Here is a 23,448-nt window from a genome sequence, read left to right as displayed (position 1 = left end):
TCAGGAGAGGAAGTGACACACTTGTTTAATATAACGAGAAGTGAGTGATCATTGTCACGTCGTTATGTGACAACGTCAAATTTATTCAGCTGCGTGCCTTGTCATATCCTCTCTCTCACACACCTGAGTCCAGTAAGTATACTGTATACTTTTATGCCTCAGATGGACTAACTGAAAACATTCAGCCAATTCAATCAGATCTGAGGTTGGATATAGCGAGCCCTTATTGAGTGAGTTGTATATTGTCTGAAGTGAATCTGTTAGTGGTCTGGGATTCAATGTTTATCTTTAGGGATGTTATATAAGATTTGCCGCATCAGTGTGTCTGCTTGCCACCGATCCTAAGCGGCCACCATAATCCTTTAAGTAGACTATGATCTACATGTTCCAGGTATTACGCATGAGAGTGTGTATGTAATCTTGTTCTTAGTTCTGCTTGTGGATTCAATGGTCTGAGGGTTGTTGGCTGTGTGGTGCGTTACTCTGTTTAAGGAAGTGTTATATTGAGAGGGCTGAACGAGATGAATCGGCCAAGGAGTGAGTGGGTTAGATGAACTCTGTTTGTAGATCTCTAGATTGTGCATCAAACTTCTCAGTGGGAGGAAGCACTTGCATTTTTAGTAAATGTTCTCTATTTTCTCTCTCTCTTCCCTGTAGGAAACCGCTGTGTTTGAAAAGGAGAAGGACATCATCTCCATAGTAAGAGATCATGGGTCTTCTGAATTCACTCTTACTTTCCGCATGTCTCTTGACCCTTTGAATTAATATGAAGGTTTTCTTTATCTTTATTTTAATGCTGTCAAATCGATTAATCGCATCTAACATAAAGGTTTGTTTATGTAATATACTGTATGTGTGTGTGTATATATATATATATATATATATATATATACACATACATACATACATATACGTGTGTGTAAACACAACTTTTATGTTATATGCGATTAATCATTTTGACAGCCCTACTTTAAATATTTTAATAAATATATCTTTATATTTTTGTTTGTTTACAAATGTAATGCTTATCATAGTGATCATGTGAATAGTAGTGGCACAGAAATTACACACTTCAGATTCTGTGGTATGCTTTCATTTACCACAGAAAGTAATTTTTACTCACAAAAATAGTTTAGTGTAATGAGATTACAATGAAAGAGCAAATGCGCATATTGAATTTTTGTTATAGCACTTTTAAAAATGTGGTATAGTTATTTACTGTTCTAAACAAAAGTCACAGATGCTGTTGATAAGGCTTAACTTGTATTGAGCCTGGGACATTCCTTATTATATTATATTAACAACACTGTTGTTCAAAAGTTTGGGGTCGCGATGTATTTTTATGTTTTTGAAAGTCTCTTTCTTTTCACTTCTCACCAAGGAAATTATTTTAGGATCCTTTGAATACTGTAAAAGGTTTAAATGAAACAGCATTGATTTGAAATAGAAATCTTTTGAAACATTACAAATGCCTGTCACTGTTGATCAATTTAATGTGTTCTTGCTGACCCCAAATTTTAGACAGTAGTGTACTTTGTGACATGAAAATATAACTCTCTGAAGTCCAATTCTATGTAGGATTATATTCATTACTTTAGAAGAAATGATCCATCTTCTGTTAAACTGACGTGTTTTTCTTTTTCTGTCTTTCCGTCTAGTGTCGTCAGTTGGTATCAGTGTGTGATGAGATTTTGACTGTTAGTCCATTTACTCTTCTTACCCATACTGCACAGCTGGAGAGTGTTGAACTGGTCCCTGCCTCACCTGGAGATCACGTGGTAATGCATCGCATCATTTATAACTCAAATTATTTACAGTAATACATTTATTCTCCGTTTCATCCTCTATGTTGTCCAGTTCGCTTCCCTGTTTTACTCTGGCTTCCAGCAATAAAAGTAATTTTCTAGGTTCATAATTTATTTAGAAACTTTGCTGCTGTTAAATTTATTTCTTAGTTTGGCAAATGTTAAAGAACTAACCAGTATAGAGGTACAGATGGAGTTTAAACCAATCGCATCTTCTTTCTGCGCTGTGTCTGTTTTATCACTTTCATTAAACCGTGTTAATCAATCATTTCTACCCAGACATTCCTTGCACTTTGTATTATATTCAGCTAATATGTTGCTAAAATGTTGTTTGATTATGTAAAGCTCTTCCTTTCTGTACCTTAACTACACTAAGCAGCTCCACAAAAGAGAAGCTTTTCTGTGAGGCGTCTGATAGATTGTGCAATTAAAAATCATATAATTGGTTTACATTTACCACAGTTCAATTAAGAACACCCATACTCTGAGAAACTTGATTACTAATAAAGGCTCACGTAGTCTTTTGTCATGTTTGACATATTTAAATTTGATTTTGGGCATTTATATTGTGTGTGTGTGTCTTCATATCAGACATAAACACACAATGCAACATGCATGATTACATTGGCAGTCATCCACAAACCATTTGAGGAAATCAAATAACACTTTTTGTTTTTTACACTGCTTAGTACATTGTACTTTAATATCAAAGGCATGTCTGTGATTCTTGCCAAGAAAACCTGCCTCTGCTGTTTCCAGGAGCAATATTGTTGGAAGACTCATTAGGTCCATATTTTAATATATTTGGCCTGCATGCTTCAAGAGTCTGAGAATATAATAGTTGGACATAATGTAATAACTGATTATTATTGATCTGACAGATAATAGAGGTTGCCACCAAACCCCCAAACACTTGGTATATTGTCTCTTAAGCTGGAGACTCTCAGGAAGGCTAAATATTATAGCGGATCTGCAGGGTTCACAGACCAATTAGCAGCCCGGATTTTCATCTCTTTTATATAAGCCATTTATTTGTAGTTTAGCTGAGGTCTAAGATAATCTTGGCTTGATATGCACATTATTTCTTTCACATAGGGAATTGAAATCACCACCACAGGATCCAGAAATCATTTTGTCACTGGAACAGCAGCTGAGGTAGGACAGGTTGATGATACCCCAGCGCTTCATATATTTTAGAAGATGGAAAAAGTAGCATTTTTAATTTGTTTTGGTAGACAATTCGTGTTTTTCTAGCTAATATCCCGCTTAAATTGTCTGCTGGGAGATACGTGAGGGTGTTTTTGAAGTTTGCTGTCAATGATCCCGTAAATTAATCGACATATACAGTATGTCAGTCAAACTTGATTCTCAGAACAGTGTGACTGAAACTTTCTTCCTGTAAAATAGTGGGCTAGTTTAACAGTTGTCTTAAAATAAGTATCTTGAGTGATATATATATATATATATATATATATATATATATATATATATATATATTTCTTCTTTCATATATAATAAGAGAAATCTATGCTTCAAATTAAACTGCCTTATGGACAGAAATGGGGAAAGAGGGAGGTTATGTAATTTCCTTTAGTTTCATTTTAAATTTATTGGATTCAGAAAAGAGGCACATTTAATCACTCACTCACTCAACTTTAAACAGTTAAACAGTTTTTTAACCTAGACTATTATTTAAAATAATTAGTCATCCGACCTTAAAGATGTTTTTTTACATACTAAATGCACTTTGTTTCAAAAGCTTCTGTTTGTGGGTGGTTCCTTCAACGCATTTCAGTTTTTGGCACCGATATATTCTGTTGTACATCGTCTGTTGTTGTACATAATCATAAATTCTGTGTTACAGTCTCCTACAGAGATCTGCGAGAAGATTTTAGCGGGAGATGAGGTCATTCAGGTCAACGGACAGATAGTAGTAAGTAGGAACTGTTCAATGCTAATGATAACTGTACTAAATAATAGTAAAATGTTATTTACATGAAGTAAGGAAGGAAATTTGACAGAGTTTTATGTGAGGGGCTGAACTCTGGGTTAGCAAAGTGAGACTCATCCGTCCATTTGATGACCTCCCCGCTGGATTTGCCAATAAATTGGATTATCTTTATTTTGTGGCCCAATGCCCTATTATCACTGATAGGCACACTAGAAGAAAGACAAACATTGATGCTTCTTGATATTAAACACTGAAACATTCTGAATGTAACAGGGTTGGCAAAATGTTTTGAAAAAGGTTTAACTTTTTCAAATGAAATGAATAAATAAATCTAGCAGTTTTCTGAAAATAACCCATAGAAAGGTGCCGCATCAAGCATTAGGTGCAAAAGAACCTCCATTTTGGATGTACGTTTATTTAACGCAATTTAAATGATCAATTTAATTCCAGGTTGGCTGGAGCAGGGCAAACCTTGTTAAAAAACTGGAGGAGAATCCAAATGGAGTAACTCTGGTTTTGAGGAGGCTTCCGGGTTTCCTGAAACGCAAAGAGAGCCAAGCAAAGTCTGAGGTACTACAGAGACTCATCCATCCTTTTACTATAAATGCATACATTAAAATAAAAATTTTAAACGGGCAATTTTGCTCAATGACTCTCGAATACGTTTTTTTAAAAATGCTTTAGGGTTGTTTCAGCTTTGTTTACACTGGGACTCATATTTTATTTGGTTACCAAATCCGATCTTTAGGACTGAACCCAAATCATAATTATGACATAAAAAGTTGAATTTTTGACAAAAAAAAAAAAAACATTGTTATGACATAAAAAGTGAAATGATGAGATAAACTACCTGGCATTCAGGTAGTTTTAATGACAAACATTTTTAAAAAACGAACAGATTTCAGACCAATTGCGATTTGGATCGGGTTTATAAACATTTTTTGTGGGTTTTTTGTATTGCATTTATTAGGTATGGCTGTTTGTCTAAACAAAAACTGAATATGTTTGTTAATAATAAGCTTGAAATAAACACATGAGTCTCATATGAGGAGCTGCCAGCGTTTTACACTGTTGACTCTTTTAGTGGTTGCTTTGCAACATATTTATTGACATCACATGTTCACACGTGGTTGTGTTTGTTCGATGAGCACATTTCCTCTTTGTGACATGAATGCACATTCTCTCACACATACACACTTACAATAAATGTTTTCAAATGAAATAAACCATCAGATTTTCATTTGAACTTGTTTATTGAGTGCATCGTCATGACAGCAGTGACTTCCTAGTTCCTTCCCTCTCCCTACCCTCCTGATATTACACACACACACACAGATTTGGAAGATTTTGATTTCAAAGAATGCTCAAAGTTTGATGCAAATGAAAAATGTAAATTGCATCAAGACCCATTTCTTACTGATAAATTCGGACACAATCACTTTATGAGCTATCAAACACATTCCAGTGTTAATTTATTATTATTTGTATACTATAATAGTTTTAATTTTATTACATTTTATTTTTATTTCTGTTTTCATTTTAAGAATGTTTTGAGTAAAACAATTTTTACTTTAGTATTTCAACTTAAAAATATGCGTACTAAATGTACTAAACGTTATTTTAGAATTTCAACTTAAGAAAATAGAAATGTTGCCTTGACAACATTTTTCTATATAATTGATTTTATTTCGGTTAATATTTATTTTATTTCAAGTAATACTTTTTTATGGTTTTACTTTTTGTTCTAGTTAACAATAATAACCCCAACACTTAGACTTTTAAATAAGGACACATAGACATCCATCTATTGTTGTTATGAAGTCTAAAGCTAAATAATAAGCTTAAAATAATAATAATGATTTCTATAAACAATTTTGTCCTCAGTGTATTTCTTTATAAACCCACACACAAACAAAGGCACTTGCACAGTCTAACTGGAAATGGACACATAAATGTACTAATGCCTGCCACAAACTAACCATGATCATGATCATTCACAAGACATGAACGTACACATGAACTCATTGTCACACATCTACATGTCTCGCCACAATAAAAAAAAAAAACTTGCCACATGAGAGGAGTCACTATCTGAGGTGACATTGGGTTTTTCCAAATGTAAATCTCATCGATTCTTTACTTTCAGAGAGAGGAGGAAGAGGAAGAAGAGGAAGAGAAAAACAGACATTCTCTTTTTGGGAGGGTGGCAGCTTCAGTCCGAACTCTGTCCTTCAGGTGAGTTTGACTGTCTTAGCTGAATTTCCTCTGACGCTTCTATAATCACTATATGCTTCTGTTTCTGATGCTGAATTTCCTCTGACACTTCTATAATCACTATATGCTTCTGTTTCTGATGCTGAATTTCCTCTGACGCTTCTATAATCACTATATGCTGCTGTTTCTGATGCTGAATTTCCTCTAACGCTTCTATAATCACTATATGCTGCTGTTTCTGATGCTGAATTTCCTCTGACGCTTCTATAATCACTATATGCTGCTGTTTCTGATGCTGAATTTCCTCTAACGCTTCTATAATCACTATATGCTTCTGTTTCTGCTGCTGAATTTCCTCTGACGCTTCTATAATCACTATATGCTGCTGTTTCTGCTGCTGAATTTCCTCTGACGCTTCTATAATCACTGTATGCTTCTGTTTCTGCTGCTGAATTTCCTCTGACGCTTCTATAATCACTATATGCTGCTGTTTCTGATGCTGAATTTCCTCTAACGCTTCTATAATCACTATATGCTGCTGTTTCTGATGCTGAATTTCCTCTGACGCTTCTATAATCACTATATGCTGCTGTTTCTGCTGCTGAATTTCCTTTGACGCTTCTATAATCACTGTATGCTTCTGTTTCTGATGCTGAATTTCCTCTGACGCTTCTATAATCACTATATGCTGCTGTTTCTGATGCTGAATTTCCTCTAACGCTTCTATAATCACTATATGCTGCTGTTTCTGATGCTGAATTTCCTCTGACGCTTCTACAATCACTATATGCTTCTGTTTCTGATGCTGAATTTCCTCTGACGCTTCTATAATCACTGTATGCTTCTGTTTCTGATGCTGAATTTCCTCTGACGCTTCTATAATCACTATATGCTGCTGTTTCTGATGCTGAATTTCCTCTGACACTCCTATAATCACTGTATGCTGCTGTTTCTAATGCTGAATTTCCTCTGACGCTTCTATAATCAGTATATGCTTCTGTTTCTGCTGCTGAATTTCCTCTGACGCTTCTATAATCACTATATGCTGCTGTTTCTGCTGCTGAATTTCCTCTGACGCTTCTATAATCACTGTATGCTTCTGTTTCTGCTGCTGAATTTCCTCTGACGCTTCTATAATCACTATATGCTGCTGTTTCTGATGCTGAATTTCCTCTAACGCTTCTATAATCACTATATGCTGCTGTTTCTGATGCTGAATTTCCTCTGACGCTTCTATAATCACTGTATGCTTCTGTTTCTGCTGCTGAATTTCCTCTGACGCTTCTATAATCACTATATGCTTCTGTTTCTGATGCTGAATTTCCTCTGACGCTTCTATAATCACTATATGCTGCTGTTTCTGATGCTGAATTTCCTCTAACGCTTCTATAATCACTATATGCTGCTGTTTCTGATGCTGAATTTCCTCTGACACTTCTACAATCACTATATGCTTCTGTTTCTGATGCTGAATTTCCTCTGACGCTTCTAATCACTATATGCTGCTGTTTCTGATGCTGAATTTCCTCTGACGCTTCTATAATCACTGTATGCTTCTGTTTCTGATGCTGAATTTCCTCTGACGCTTCTATAATCACTATATGCTGCTGTTTCTGATGCTGAATTTCCTCTGACACTCCTATAATCACTGTATGCTGCTGTTTCTAATGCTGAATTTCCTCTGACGCTTCTATAATCAGTATATGCTGCTGTTTCTGATGCTGAATTTCCTCTGACGCACCTACAGTATAATCACTATGTGCTGCTGTTTCTGATGCTAAATTTCCTCTGACGCTTCTATAATCACTCACTACATACTGCCGTTTCTGATGCTGAATTTCCTCTAACGCTTCTATAATCACTACATACTGCCGTTTCTGATGCTGAATTTCCTCTGACGCTTCTATAATCACTACATACTGCCGTTTCTGATGCTGAATTTCCTCTGACGCTTCTATAATCACTATATGCTGCCGTTTCTGATACTAAATTTGCATGATTACAGGGTCTATAGAACCATTTCAAGTCTCCCATAACTTGTTGTTCAAATATTGAGGAAAATAAATTATAGTAGCTATAGGTTTTACAATGTGGTAGGACATAGTTTTGTCTGCTTCTCTCAGATAATCCATGATGCTTTCTATGGATTCTGTGTTTTCCATAATTTTTCTATTTTTTAGCAAACTTACTGTGTAATCAATTTAATTCAATTCAATTCAAGTTTATTTGTAAAGCACTTTTCACTATATATATATATATATATATATATATATATATATATATATATATATTGGCCTGGTTTCACAGACAGGGTTTAGATTAAGCCAGGATTAGGCCTTAGTTCACAACATAACTGGTGTGCATCTTGAGACAAAACAATGACATTGACATATTTTAAGATATGTTATTGCGAGTTTCTTTCAGTTAAAACAGCTCAAAAATGCCTTTTAGTTTGGGACTAGACTTAAGCCTCGTCTGTGAAATTGGGGTATTGTTTCTAAAACAGCTTTACAGAAAATGCTTGTTTCAGTGTTACAATTTTAAGAGGTTTTCTGTTATCAGTTTCTGATAATTCATTCTGTAATTTCCATACAGCAGTAATATACAGCTATAAGATAATACAGGTGTGGTTAGTTCATGTCATGTATTCAGTTAATTGTATAAGAAGTGAAAGTCTCCATTCCTCTGCCTGTGTGTTTCATAAACTAAATTCTTGTTTCATAACTCTTTTCTGTAAGCTACTGTGAGGACATACGAGCACTCCGCTATCTCAGGTCTCTCTCTCTCTCTGTGTGTGTGTGTGTGTGTGTGTGTGTGTGTGTGTGTGTGTGTGTGTGTGTGTGTGTGTGTGTGTGTGTGTGTGTGTGTGTGTGTCTGTGTACAGCATGGCTAAACTAGTATGTGTGCGTTTGGGTCAGCTTTCATAGAATTAAAGCTGCATCTGTATAATAGCATTGCAAAGGGCCACTTAGATTAATGTTTTTCGATTTTTTTTTTTTAGTGTCATATGCAATCATATATAATGTGTGTGTGTGTGTGTTTATGTACCATACAGTAGATCAGCATCAGACAGCACACATTTCAAACGGGAAAAATCAGCGCTCTCTAGTAATCAAAGCTCTGATGAACATCAGTCAATCACCTTAAAACACCACCGGCCAGGGCCAGGTAAAATTGAACAAAAACACTGAAGACATCAGCCCCCATTACATTTTTTAAACATAATTGTTCCTTATTAAAGACTATACATTTGAAGCTGCATCTGCAGCTTATAAGCTCTATAAGATAAATGTAATTCTGTCTTCACACCTATAGACTCTCAGCGTGTGAGTCGAAACAGTTTGGAAGTCAGTTCATCTGCAGAAAGAAGTCCGTCCCCACAAGACCAGGAGCTCAAACGAGCCAGCACCAGCTCCTGTCCTGACATGGCAGGACTAAGAGTAAGAACACTAAAGATACATTCAGTTGGTGTGACATCCAATTCAGTGCACTTTGTTCTTTCTCCTTGTTAAAGAGCAAGATGTATTTTGGAGAGATACTATAATGATTTGTCGCCCTTGAGCATGGTACACTCGAGTGCATCGTGAGTCATTGAGAAGCATCTGCTGTGGCATCTCACAATAAAGTGTTTTAATGCGGCAACTGGGATGACATCAGCAGAAGTTGATGTTCTTTTAACCATGTGATCTCAGAGTAATGCTACATTTCTTCTAACCACAGGAGGAAAAGGAGAACAAGAAGGTCTCTACTAAAGGTCAGGCAAGGACTTGTACATTCACTATTTATATATATTTTTTTAATTTCATCTATTACAAAATAATAAATCTAACCTGATTCGTGTGCATACATAAGGAACACGGACAGCGATGAGCCGCAGGAGGGTGTCCTGTCGTGAACTTGGCCGGCCAGACTGTGACGGTTGGCTCTGGAAAAAGAGAAAAGAAGCAAATGTCTTCATGACTCAAAAATGGCAGAGATTTTGGTTTGTCCTGAAAGGTCCTACGCTGTATTGGTATACCAGCCAACAGGTTAGTATGAGTTTACTTGTAAAGTGGTTGAATTACAATTAAACTTATAAGTGGAAACACAAATTGGCACGTTATAAACACAAGTAACGTATTATATTAAAAAAGTTTTTCTAAAACTAAACTCTCCTTTATCTTTAGAATATTGGGTGATATTAGATTTTTTTTTTTATTTAGCCAATATTGGATATTGTAACACTCTTTAATAACAGTGTTAAATATAATCTGAATATTCATTCTTCCTACTGTACATTATAATGTTGTGATGCCAACATTAACTTGTTGCATTTACATTTTTTTCTTTATTTTCAACAGTTTTGTTTTTGAAGGGAAAAATGAAAAGGCTGTCGTTTACTAACTCTCATGTCATTCTAAAACTTTGACGTTCGTTCTTCTATGGAACATGAAAGAAGATCATTTGAAGAATATTGGCATAAAAAACTGTTTAGGTTCCTATTGACTTCCATTGTATCACTCCCCCCCCCCCCCCCCCCCAAACACACACACACACACACACACAATGGAAGTCACTTGGAACCACAACTGTTTACCAGCATTCTTCAAAATATCTACTTATATGTTATGTAGAAGAAAAAAAAGCATACAGGTTTGTAAGGAGTTTGATGGGAGTGAGTAAATTAAGACAGAATTTTCATTTTTGTGGAACTATTTATCACTTTTAATTTGCTGTGACAAAAGGCTGTAGAACTTTAATATCGCTAACTAAATTACACTAGTTATCAGTTTCAGAATTTTAATATCTTTGTACCTCTATTTTGTACAAAATCAGTTAATTTAGATGTACCTAACCAAATAATTATTAAACCCTTTTCTTTGTGCAGGAGGAGAAGGCGGAGGGCTTAATCAAGATCGGCAGCTACAATATAGAGAGCGCAGGAGAACACAAGAGGAAGTAGTGAGTATCTTCTGCACTATACAAAACATGCTGGCATTGGTTTACTCATTCATTATTTGCTGCTCAATCAAAGCATATCTATTGACAAAATGAACATTTGGTCTAATAACACATCTGTACCTAATCAACCGTTCTCTGAGATTTGTTTTCATGATAATCGAATGTAAAGAGTTTTATCTCTAAAAACGTTTTAACGCTAGGTACCAATGTGTTATTAGACCAAAGGTTCATTTTGCACCAGAGTTCTCCTTTAACAAAATTAAACCCTGTTCAGCATTATTGTTTGTGTTCTCACTACCATAAAGAAACAGAAGTCGTCCGGCTCCTCGGACTCTGTGTTTGTGGTTGGCTGTGAGAGTGAGAGTATCTGGCACAGGAGGGCAGTTAGCTGGAGATGTGTGAATAACAAAATTACACTTTACATTCCTCAGATCTTCCCCCGCAGTCCACATAGACTGTACAGCACAGCCTGCTACCATGATGACAAATGAGTTTTCATTAAGCTGCTAAAGCTTCTGCCCTTAGATGAATGGTTATTGTCATCTGATCTCTTTCTCTTTTTCTCCTAGCGTATTTCAAATGCGCCACCAGCGCTTCCAGAATTTTTTCTTCGCTGCTGATAATGTAAACGACATGAGCAAGTGAGTCTGGCTGCATATAAACAAGCATTTTGTCTAAACAACAGTTTTGCCTTGAAGAGCATTTTGTACAAGTCGAGTAGCGAAATGTCACAATGATTAGATCTTGCTGTGCACCAGCAGTTTATATTCATGTGCAAATGACTGTGCATCTTTGAATTGAAATACACTGAACAAAATTATAAACGCAACACTTTTGTTTTTGCCCCCATTTTTCATGAGCTGAACGCAAAGATCTAAGACTTTTTCTATGTACACAAAAGGCCAATTTCTCTCAAATATTGTTCACAAATCTGTCTAAATCTGTGAGTGCTTTGCCGAGATAATCCATCCAACTCATAGGTGTGACATATCAACATGCTAATTAGACAGTATGTTTATTGTGCAGGGCTTAGGCTGGCCACAATAAAATGTAAAATTTTAATAAAATAAAAACGAAAAGAGGGAGATCTTTAAGTTCTGTAGTTCAAACTAGCAACAAATTACTTTTGCTTCCCTCCAGTTTGTGTTGCAAAATGAATTAACCATATATTACCCAAGTCTTCCAAGCCAACTGCAATGTAACGCCTCTTTTATTAATTTCTTAAACTTAAAAAATTTTCATTGATGATTAATCATTGCAATAATTTTCGGACATATTATAAACTGTTAATAGTTATCTATATGCCTATAATTCATTGTAATCGACCAAAATGTTTTAGACAATTTTCAATGAGGAGTAAGCTTTTATGTAATATTTTATTTTCCTCACAGCACGTTGGTTATGTGCTGTGAAATTATTGCGTGGTAAATTAATTATAATAGCGGATCAATTTAATAATAAAATTAGCCTAGGCCTCCCTTATTAATGATAATACAGTAACGCTAATAATAATTTAATGCATAAATTGGAAATGCTAAATCATCTTGATATTGATAGCTGATGTTTGTTTTGACAATATCTCTGGATACATATCATCTATAGGTGCAATCCAGGGGGTTATCGCAGATATTTCACACGTATAGTGTGAGCAGTGAGGTCGCAGCTCGATGATTGGACCGTATTGTGTGAGCACAAAAATCCCAAACTTTGGCTTTGCATCGCATGCGATTTACTCGTTCAGTGGGTACCGTGCTGAAATTGCACAGACATTGCACAGTGTATGCCCGCCTTAACACAGATTTAGACAGATTTGTGAACAATATTTGAGAGAAATAGGCCTTTTGTGTGCATAGAAAAAGTCTTCGATCTTTGAGTTCAGCTCATGAAAAATGGGGGCAAAAATAAAAGCGTTTATATTTTGTTCAGTTTAGAGGCGTTAGATGCAATGACACTATATTTTTAAATGTGGGATTGTTACTTCTGTCATGTGAAAATCATTTAAGGTTTAACACTCATAGCCAAGTGTAATAAGTAATTCAGAGATTGACTTAACAAAAGTGTAACCACTGAGTGGGGAATTCAAAAAAAAAAATATGGCTTACAAGCAAACAACTTAGTCTACTAGATAATAAATAAATAAAAAATGATAGAATTATACGTTTTAAACAGGGCGAAGGGGACAGTACGATTTTTTGGGAAACATATTTGAAAACCTGAAATTCCACATTTCACCATTAATATAATTGAATATAATACAGTGATTAAGCGGAAAAAGCTTCTATTTGTTCTTTAAAAACATAGTTTGTGTAAAGAACCTTTTAGTTTACTTTTATAGCGTTGATCAAATAATTCAACAGCCACTGCATTGCACCTCTGCAGTGATTCAGGCCTGAGAATCTTATGTAATAGCACTACAGATTGGTGCTCTCTTTCACACTGCATGATTTGTCCAATGACCAGTCAAGCTCAGGTGCTTCATACCTCTAATAATAGAGCCAATGATATGATGTTATATTAACTATCATGTATCACTCCCCCACTCATTTGCCAGAGGATAATATTAGACCAATCAGGTGACTTGGTCTCATCTGAATAGATTTATGCCATTTATGTCCATTATTCACGGGGCACGATTGTTCAGATATTCTGTTGCCAAGTTGCAGTGGTTGATCTTATGACTTTGACCTCTCGAGCAGCACTTAAGGAGCTGCAGTAAAGCAGTGAGTCAGATACAGAGAGCAACAGTCTCGCTCTGCGGCTCTGGAGACAATGTGAATGTCAACTCCTTTAACCTATTAAACACTCCCACCTCATGTTTAACGGCCTATTATTGCTCTTTTCTACAGCACACACACATAATCATTCGTTTTTACGCATACAGGATCTCTCACACGTCACCCATGCCCCCTACTGTTCAATACAACACAATACAATCACTTCTAGTGCAAATTGGAAACTGGTGATGGTGAGACACGTGGATTGGTGATAATTTATCACTGATAAATCAGTATTTTTGACTGCTTTTGTTCTCTCTCTCTCTCTAAAAAGATGGATTAATTGCCTAATTGCAGCCATTCAGAAACACAAGAAATATGTCCAAAGTCAGCCAGACAGCGAAGAAGGTAGGAAATTATGTGTTAACGCATTTTTCATTTTATATATGCCAATACTTATGTTTCTATGCAACATTTTCAATATAAAGTCATTGAGGATTTTGATTTAATTCTTGCATAGAATTAGTAAAGACCAAACTTGATGCAAAACTTGAGGAGGCCTTTGGTCTCCTTTCATCCAATACATAGTTGCCTGATTCCCCATTGCATTTCAGTAAACTAATATATACCATGTAATACCAGCGATAATATCAGTCACCTTATGTAACTTATTATTTCTATATATATTTATTTATTTCTTCTTCTGAATATTATCTTTGTTTCCTTATTCCTCAAGTGTACTGGCAACTGTTTTTGTAACCTTTCTCTGTTGTGTTGTATTCTATTGTAAAAAAATCTGTCAGTGCTGGATTCATGAATGATGTTTCTGTTGTCAGACTGTTACAGTGAAACCGAATCTGAGGAGGAATCATCACGTTCACCACTTTCTCATCGGAAGAAACTCAATACGGTGAGAATAAACGCAGACACACCCACTCACAAATACAGATCGACATGTAAATGCAGCCCTCACATACATGCACAAAGCAAATAAGAATAAAATAAAAGCTAAAATTAAAGGAATTTTCCATTTACTCAACCTCATGTGGTCCAAAACAGGCATGATTTCATTTTTTGTGTGGAAAAAATACAGAAAAAATTATAATATTGTGAAATATTATTACAACTTTTCTGTTTAAATCAACATGACATCATGACTTTTGTGTAAACATACACGCCACTTTCGAGTCAAGTGGCGTGTTATCTCTACGCATTTTGAGCTATTCGCGTGCATCCGCGTGTATGTCTACACCATTAACGCCCGAGTGATTCCGCGTGTCTGTACACGCCGTCAAATGTCCGCGCAAAACGAAGCAAAATATAGATCTACATCTGGGGAGCGATCTTTTTTTTCCTAGGATGGTAAGGGAACAGTCATAAATGCCATTAACCCCAGTGACGCTTAGGTTTAGGGATGGGGTTGAGGTAAGTCATATATTTATATATACAGTAATAACGTTAAGTCAACGGCGTTCATAAACACGCTGAAAAGCGATTATGCGTCTTGATAGCACGCCAAAAATGGAAATAAGAATTGGCGTGTCATACATACACTATTTCATGAGATCAGTCTGGTTTAAATATATTTCAAAATGTAATTTAGGGGAAAGCTGAATTTTCGGCAGCCATTACTCTTTCAGTGTCATTGTGATCCTTCAGAAATCATTTTGGGATCAGAAACATTTCTTATTACAATCATATGCTGGATCGGAGATGGAAACATTTCTTGTTATTATCAATGTGGAAAATTTTCCATTATCCAGACTAGAAAAATACGTTGTGCTGTAATTAAATTAAAATGGTTTACTGATTTTCCTCTTTATTTTGTAACAGAAAACCCAAACTCAATCAAACACTCTTCCTCGAACGAAGGGTAAGCAGAACAGGATGTCAGAGCCATTAACTATTTCACAAGCAGGGGGCAGTAAAATTCCAGGTAAAAGATTAGCATAAACTCTATCACCTTCTTAATATCTTATATATTTAAATCCTTTGGAAACTTTGTCAAGATAAACAAACAAATTCTCTCTTATGTCTCAAGGAAAATTAGATGAGATGGATGAAATGTTCCATAGCCTGAAGAAAGGAGGAGTGTCTCTGATTGGTCAGAGTCAGCCAACGACTCACGACCAGCTTCGTAAATCCTTCATTAAACGCAACAAAAACCCTGTTATCAATGAGAAGATACACACACTCCGTGCCCTCCAGAGCACACTCAAGGTCAGACATGCACTGACATACACACACACACTACCACAACCAAACATGAACTGTTGTTTGGATTATTTTCTACTCGCATCACCAATAATAGATGGATAGTATGCAGTACTACATAATTAGCCAGGTTGAGGTGGTCAGGCACACAAAGGTCTGAACATTTGTCATTGGCTGCCTGTGTTTCTTAGGCGAAGGAGGCGGAGCTTCACCTGATTAACAAGATCCTAGATGATTCTGAGTTCTCGTCGCAGAAGTTCCGTCAGTGGAAGCAGTGCAATGAAGAGCTGCTGCTGGACATTGAGAAACAGCACAAACAGGCAGAGTCGCCAAGCATAGACACCAAGTCCAGGACCAACGACGAGGCAAGCGGACTGTCCCTGAGCGATGGAGAACAGTTGGTAGATGCAGAGACACCTGACGACGGATGCTTCACTCCTACAGATGCACAGGTGCTGATGCAAACGCAGACCACAGTTATGGGTGAAACACCTACAGAGAGCTTCTTTTACATATGACACGTGTACAGCCACTTATCCATCTGTGCTGGATTAAGACAAATCGAGAAATAAAAGTGCAACACTGGGACAAATGTGTGGAGCCGAATTGCAGCCAGATGGCACAGAGCGATGGCCGTTTCACAGGAAGAAAGATCTGTTATCTGGAGCTTTTCAGCTTCTTCAGTACTACTGTACATTCACTATAAACTGTCACTGAATGTATGATGAACTACAACATGCTGGCAAAAGAACAAATTTAACTTTTAGGCACTTGCTAAAGAACTTTGATTATATTGATATATGTAATTTTAAAAGTATATTTTAGATTCATTATATTATTATGCATATTTGTTTTTACTCTAGGTGTGTGTGTAAGGTTTGCGTAAATATGTAAAAAAAATGTTTTATGAATGTTTTCGGTATGTTCAGACACGATAGAAAAGAAAGTATTTCTTTTATATGAATTTATCCTTTTTATTTTGTAGATAATTTCTGACATTACAGATCCTGAAAACAAGTTTATCAGGCTCAGAAAAATATATTTCCTGAGGAAAAAAAAAATGATTACCTCAACCTCGCAATGCGTTTGTATTAAATGCCCAGCGTTGGTCATTTCCCCAGAATCGCCACACAGTGGCGCACTCTGTTTTGTTCACGAGGTGTAGCATATGCCACCTGTTCAGTCTTTCAGTGTTTTTATTCCAACACTGTATATGCATGTGTATATATGTCGTTTTATCTGAAGCTTCTCTCTTAGTCTTTTTATTTTACTCTAAAATATCACCGGCCAAATAGCTTGATTTTTTTTTTTTTCAGTTGATCAAAGGACAGAGTGTTAAATGACTTGTGTGTCAAACTCTTGTTGACAAACGGGAAACGCAAAATGTTATAATAATTTATTTCACGTTGCTGTTTAATTTTTTTGTTCATAGACGTATGTATAGACAGATCAAAAATGTAAAAAGAAATAGAAATTTGAGCTTTGTCATTTGCCTTATGTTAAAATGTACTATTACTGTGTTTATTTTGAGCAAACCTCACTGCATCTGTTCCTCTTAAATTGGTTTAAATGCTCATTAAATATTTTTTTGGGCAAAAAATAACTAATTCTGTAACACATTACTTAAAGCCTTTATATATAATGCATTATAAATTTATGTTTAATGCATAAATTATGCCTTGCAATGTGCCTTAATTTTTGTTTTATTGTAACATTTGATCAAATATTATAAATCAGTAAAATGTTTAATTGTTTCAATCTAAAACATATCCACATGTTTAAAAAAAAAAACTCAAGTTTTTTTTTTTTAAGTATTTGTTTTTTCTCATTTAAACGTGACCTCTGACTCTTGTGAACTCTTGTTATGTGGGAATGTACTGGTCAGACTATGAACATACCAAAACAAGCTGTTTAGTGTAAAATCATAAGTTAAGATAAGTTAAGACAAACCAACAGGGGCAGATGTGATTGAAATATTTCAAGCAGTCTGACTTTTCACACAACATGAGAAGCAGGAAAAAATGCTTTGATACATTTAATAAGTACCCTTACACATAGGCATTACTGTCAATCACACATAATTTGAAACAAAACTATTTACAAGTACAGTTAATAATTAGTAACACAGATCTATATATCACAGATGAATACTGTTTGTCCAAATATTAAAAATGTGTATCAGTCATAAGGCTTACGAATTGACACAACACATGTCTCACGCATAAGTGGGAAAGGTCCAAATTGCCTACAGCCTTGTGGCACTAAAAGCCTAATTCTTACATTTCAGGACAGCTTTGGAAAGAACAATACAATACTGTCATGATGAACACTAAAATCTGCCACAAAATAAAAGTTATAATTTTGAAGACTGTGCCCTCTGTCACATTTGCCAACTGTCATAGGGGATGTTTCATTTCAGAAAAGTAACCAATTAAAAAATGACATAAAAAGGCGTAAATGATTGTAATTTCTGTTTTACTTCTGAATGTAATTTTCTGAGGCAGCCTCACTGGCATATGTGGCTGACAAATGCGACCTCCAGAGGGCGCAGCCTTCGGAATAAGACACATACAGAGAGACACGCATTCAGCAGCTAAGGAACAAATGCAAGACATATCGCATTCGCAGCAGATTGGAAAAAAGTCTTGAGATACTGACAAGAAGTTAACAAAACATTTTAAAAGGACGGAGCCCATGTGCAAAAAGCGGAAAAAAGCAGCAAAATGCTTAAACAATTAAATTAACAATTTTAAACAATTAACAATTAAATAGTGTAGTAATGCAAAAACGCATTTCACATTTCTTAAACTAAATTCACAATGAAAGCCTTGGTGCTTTGTTTGCCTTGGTGCGCATGGTCCTGAATTGACCATGCGCAAAAGAACAATAAAAGACGTCACGCAGCACGCTGCAAACATGTGTTGTGTTTTGTTTGTATCACAAATCGGTATCATCTGTATTTGTAGTTGTATCACAAATAGCTGTCACTGTGTAATAGCCTACTTAAGATTTTGGACACATCATTGTCCATTACTGCTTACCTTTCGCAACTGTCTTGTAACTTTGGGTCGTGACCACGGAAGGGATGTGGAGGCTCGCAAGTAGGCTAAACGCCGTTTACGCACCTCCAAAGTGCGTTTATCCACCTCTAAATATCTTGTAGTTCCTAAGACATTTTAAATTAAGCTTATGTCGTTTTAGTTTCATATTGTTCATAGTTTCATAGATTGTAAACCTAAGACGAACGCTTTCATATTACGCAGCATTTCTCTCAGTGTTGTTGACTGACGGCAGAAATCTACACAAATGAGCGCAACACACACACAGTTAACAACATACTGCCTATAAAAATCTAAATATGGAGTTTTCATATTTTTAACATATGTTAAGCAACTTCATTTATTTTTCCTGAACACCATCACGATTGAAAATGTGACATTGATTTCCTTCAACAGTTCAATAAACAGTTAAAATTAAATCACTTACACTTTAGATGCAATATTGGATGTTTTTGTTCTGTTTCAGCAGCGAAAAAAGTTCCAAACAAAAGCAGAACCACGGCACATGTCACCGGAACACTCAACCTGTTTTCATTACTGAATGATTCAGCATTTCGAACGAATCGGTTGAGTCAAAGATTCAATGACCCATTCATAAACATCTGTCTCATTCTTGAATGAATCAGCCGTTTGAACGAATCGTTTGAATGAATTAATCAATGACTCACTCATTAAGACGGTCGCCTGCCGCCACCTATTGGCGGTTTAGTGTTAAATGTTTAGTATCTTTCTTTCCAACGTTTAAATGTAAATTTAAATCAATTTCACAACATTATTTTATGCAATTGTAATTTTTCAGTGTAAATGATTTAATTTTATCCCCATAGTGTCTTATTATTCGAAATAATTGAATTTATTGATCAAATTTAGGAATTTAAAATGAAAGATGAAGCATACATTAAATGATATTGGGGGAGGGGATGCCCTTTAAAGCTGCAGATATTACAATATGGTGATTTAAATATCAAAGCTGATTGAATAAAGATGAGAATATTATTTCAAAATAAATGAACACACACAAAATAAAAATAAAAATTCCGGACGAGCGACTTTTTTACTCGGACAAGAGAATTTAAGTATGAAAAGGCTTAATGTCAAGCCCTCCCTATAGCAATGTCATCCGGACACCGGTGGGCAGTGGCCCACCTTACCTGGTGACCACGTCGTGGTCCACCAGAATTTATAGTTTACCCACCTCTTTTTTACCACTACACCTCTGTGTGAGTGCAGAATTGAGACGAATGTTGCTCTAGAGACGAATTGATTTAAATCAATTTCATGACATTATTTTATGCAACAAAGCTGTCCAATCCTGCTCCTGGAGGCCTACTGTCCAGCAGAGTTTAGCTCTTTCCCCAAAGAACCACAACTGAACCAGCTAATAAAGGTCTGAGCAAAACTAAAGGCTTCTAGGAAGGTATTTTAAGGCTAAACGGAGTTGGAGCTAAACTCTGCAGCAGTGGCCCTCCAGGACCGAGTTTGGTCACCTCAGCGATGCAAAAGTTCCATGAATTCCAATTTGACTGTTCAGTGAGGTCGCATTGCAAAACATCTGCCTGTAACGGATTTAGTACCACACGTGGAAGTGGCACAAATCGGACTCAGATTGAATGTGGTTTGTGCTGTTCACACTACCATGAAAAAAAGAGATGTGAGTCACAAATAAGCAAAGCAAAAAAAAAAAAAAAAATGGATTTGGGCCACATTCGCTTGCAGTCTGAACATAGCCAATCTCAATGTGTTTGAACACCATAAGAGTCTCTTCATCTCTCATAAATGATCGGCCCATCTAACAGTTCACCTCATACATCTCAGTACTGTCTTTGAGTCTCTGATTATGGCGGAATGAACACCTCATGCTTTTGAACCCAAAAAGTAGTGCGGCCCCTCCCAGCACCTGTACCCAAGCTCCCACCCAGCCGAAGTAGAGCGACCCGGCCGGGTGTAGCGTTAGCCGGGGTGGCTTGTGTACGTTGAGTCCTTGCGTCTCCGATACAGTTGAATCTACCTCGATCCCCAGCTTCGAAAGATGCCGAGTATACACCCCTAACGCAGCCAAACTGAGCACGCCTGCCAGCACAACCAGCAGGCCACCGGCTGCCGCCACACTCCTGAGCGGGATATCGGTCCAGCAGCGGACCCCCACGCTGGCGAGCACGATCCCCGCACCGCACAGGAAGAGAGACGACAGCACCATCCCCTGGACCATTCGAACCCGAGCATCCCGCTGGTAGGACCCCGACACAGGCCAGCACTCTTTGACCTCCGAGTGCACTACCTGCAGGCAGCTCTCCCATAGGCCGTCTGAGCGGAGTAGGAGGAGCTCCGTTGCTCCGCCCCGCCCTGCCGCACCAAGCCGCGCATGACCCTCCCTCCACTGCGGGGTGATCGCTGCGGTGAACATCAGCACAAGGCCCAAGGGTGCGAACACCACTCCCATCAGCATGGACGCTGGAGTTTGCATCGTGTCTTTGTTGATGTTCAGCTCTTCAGGACGATGCTAAGCGTGAAACCACCGGCAAAGACCTGATGAAAAGAATCACATTTCAATTACAGTCATTCTACTCGCAGATTCTAGAAGACGCTTTCATTTAAATCTGATGCCCATCGCCAGAAATACACTCCTGGTTTTGCCGTCTGTTAGATCTAAAAGAGAAAGAGTGCGTATATGCACGCCTTGACTCTCCTTTGAGCTCTAAGAAACATCGTCACTCCTGGCAACCAGCACAGTGGAGGTGAATGGCCTGCTGTTGCTAAGAGACAGTAACCCGGGCGATCCTACGGTATGTCTGAAACAGTTCTGTACACAGCCACAGGTGCTAGTGTCTTCTGACGTAAGTGGTTGTGTTGTCATCAGTGTTGATATTGTGAACTGGACAGAGTGTGTTACAGACACACAAGACAGGAAGCCAGACATCTGGGAGCTGAGAGAGCATGCTGATGTCTGTTCCACACACACATTCATAAAAGACAAGGACAAAAGGGAACCTGCAATTGACTTGATGTTATTTTTAATACATGAACCTGTAGACAGACACCCAATATAGTTTGACAACAGCGGTGTATTTTCATCATCTAATCGGCTGTTAACCGACGTCTTGACAATATCACCTTCAAAGGTGTCTGTGGAAGGGGTGTGGATGTACGTTTTAACAGTTTGGTCAATCACTTCATGCTCTTAGAGTACAGTACTATCTATCATCACATTAATTTGATTAATTTGTTTCAGTCGCCTTTGTTGCATGGCAACCCAAAAACAAACATTTCAAATGGTGCACTGGCATCCATACGTAATGAAATAACAACAGAATCTGCCCTACCAACAAAATGAGGCAACTCGCATTGTGAAAGCACCTGCCACCTTTGGCGTCTGTCTTCAAACCGCACTAGTTATTAAATATCTGGAAAAACAACATGACAGTGTGACCAGAGACACAGTAGTCGAGCTTTGTTTTTTATGGAGAAAAAAATTGTTAACTCAGTCCATCATCATGACAAGGATGATCAGGCTTTTGCAAACGACTCACAGCAGACACTATAAATAGAAAGCAAAGATGCAAGATAAGTGCATTGACCTTATATCCTTACCTGAATTTGCGTTTGCCGGAGATGTTACGGTCATCTGCTTCTCTGTTGGAGTCACAAGTAGCAGAGATGTTATCCACTTACCTCTCTGGAGAAGAATGAATGATCATTCAGCTGCTCTTTTTGTTCATTCTGAGATGAATCCTTCTGCTTTCTGTCATTTTTTCTCCCTCACTCTCAGATTCTCTCTAGTTTTGTATGAGGCTTTCCATACACCCCCATCCTTTTTTCAAACACACACACACACACACACACACAAGAACAGAAAAAAAACAGCAAGTCTGACGTGTGCTGACTGCAAAATGCAGACTGCCTGTTAAACCAGATGATCTGATGAAAGAATAAGAGACATGGAAATATGGAAAACAAATATTAATTTAAAATCCAGTCTCTTATCATATCTGTTAATAATACATCTTACCACAAGGGTCTAATTTTACCTTTGCACTTTACCCGTCAAATCTAAAAATATTTGTGTCCAAAATTCCCTCATTAAAAAATAGACACAAAAAATTTTTGATATACAGCATAATATGTCTACAATATACATCACAGATATACAATATACATATGTGACACAGATCACTGTTTTCCAGAGACACAAAATAAGCTAGCCATATCATTAAAATATTGGGATTTTGTGCAGTCTTGTACAAAAAATAAATACAATTTGAGGTGGACATATTTTCCCATCTTACCCTGCATAAAAACATAGAATATTGACTTGGCCCATATTTGCTTTCTTAGGTCTGTTTAAGACGCATTGCATAGAACTTGCAGATCGGTGAGTCATGCGTATCTATTTCTGAATCATTCTACCTTGCTATCGTAATTATCATAAATACGATTTTCCTAGTAAAAGTTTGGACATGAACACCCTCTCAAATGCAAGTCGTATTTGCCACTGGTAAGCTCAAAGATCATTTTGGTACAAGTTCGCGAGTTGGACGGGCCGGGGAGAGGCT

At 36.9% G+C, this 23,448-nt stretch overlaps 2 protein-coding genes across 7 annotated transcripts in view; one reads left to right on the top strand and one right to left on the bottom strand.

The window, feature by feature from the left end:
* cnksr1 (connector enhancer of kinase suppressor of Ras 1) overlaps positions 1-17,511 on the top strand; it is a 30,082-nt gene extending 12,571 nt beyond the window's left edge. Inside the window, exons 5-21 of one of the 3 annotated variants that reach the window (XM_039682582.2) lie at positions 658-699; positions 1,659-1,778; positions 2,901-2,960; positions 3,670-3,738; positions 4,207-4,326; positions 5,903-5,991; positions 9,029-9,138; positions 9,286-9,410; positions 9,691-9,724; positions 9,823-9,998; positions 10,838-10,911; positions 11,481-11,552; positions 13,960-14,033; positions 14,462-14,535; positions 15,459-15,561; positions 15,667-15,845; positions 16,031-17,511. In XM_039682582.2, coding sequence (XP_039538516.2) covers positions 658-699; positions 1,659-1,778; positions 2,901-2,960; positions 3,670-3,738; positions 4,207-4,326; positions 5,903-5,991; positions 9,029-9,138; positions 9,286-9,410; positions 9,691-9,724; positions 9,823-9,998; positions 10,838-10,911; positions 11,481-11,552; positions 13,960-14,033; positions 14,462-14,535; positions 15,459-15,561; positions 15,667-15,845; positions 16,031-16,357 — 1,848 coding nt within the window. In that variant the 3' untranslated portion in view covers positions 16,358-17,511. Of the gene's footprint in view, positions 1-657; positions 700-1,658; positions 1,779-2,900; positions 2,961-3,669; positions 3,739-4,206; positions 4,327-5,902; positions 5,992-9,025; positions 9,139-9,285; positions 9,411-9,690; positions 9,725-9,822; positions 9,999-10,837; positions 10,912-11,480; positions 11,553-13,959; positions 14,034-14,461; positions 14,536-15,458; positions 15,562-15,666; positions 15,846-16,030 lie in introns of all 3 variants that reach the window. The other 2 variants (XM_039682505.2, XM_089120391.1) reach the window with 2 other exon arrangements.
* A 348-nt stretch (positions 17,512-17,859) lies between these two features.
* Positions 17,860-22,745, bottom strand: cldn23l (claudin 23-like). Of its 4 annotated transcripts, none has more exons than XM_039682828.2 (2): positions 22,219-22,745; positions 17,860-21,424 (listed from the first exon to the last, which is right to left on the bottom strand). In XM_039682828.2, the coding sequence occupies exon 2, from the start codon at positions 21,360-21,362 to the stop codon at positions 20,688-20,690; it is 675 nt and encodes a 224-aa protein (XP_039538762.1). In that variant the 5' UTR covers positions 21,363-21,424; positions 22,219-22,745; the 3' UTR covers positions 17,860-20,687. The 4 variants fall into 4 exon arrangements, with proteins under 4 accessions (XP_039538762.1, XP_088976518.1, XP_039538721.1 ...); XM_089120392.1 differs by having other exon boundaries at positions 17,860-22,299; positions 22,487-22,745; XM_039682787.2 differs by having other exon boundaries at positions 22,487-22,745.
* Between the last annotated feature and the right edge of the window lie 703 nt (positions 22,746-23,448).

Source organism: Pimephales promelas, chromosome 15, assembly GCF_988280905.1.
Source record: "Pimephales promelas chromosome 15, fPimPro1.hap1.1, whole genome shotgun sequence".
In the NCBI taxonomy this organism is placed as follows: Eukaryota; Metazoa; Chordata; class Actinopteri; order Cypriniformes; family Leuciscidae; genus Pimephales; species Pimephales promelas.
Note: the sequence above shows the minus strand (reverse complement) of the source record. Positions and strands in the feature narration are given on the sequence as shown.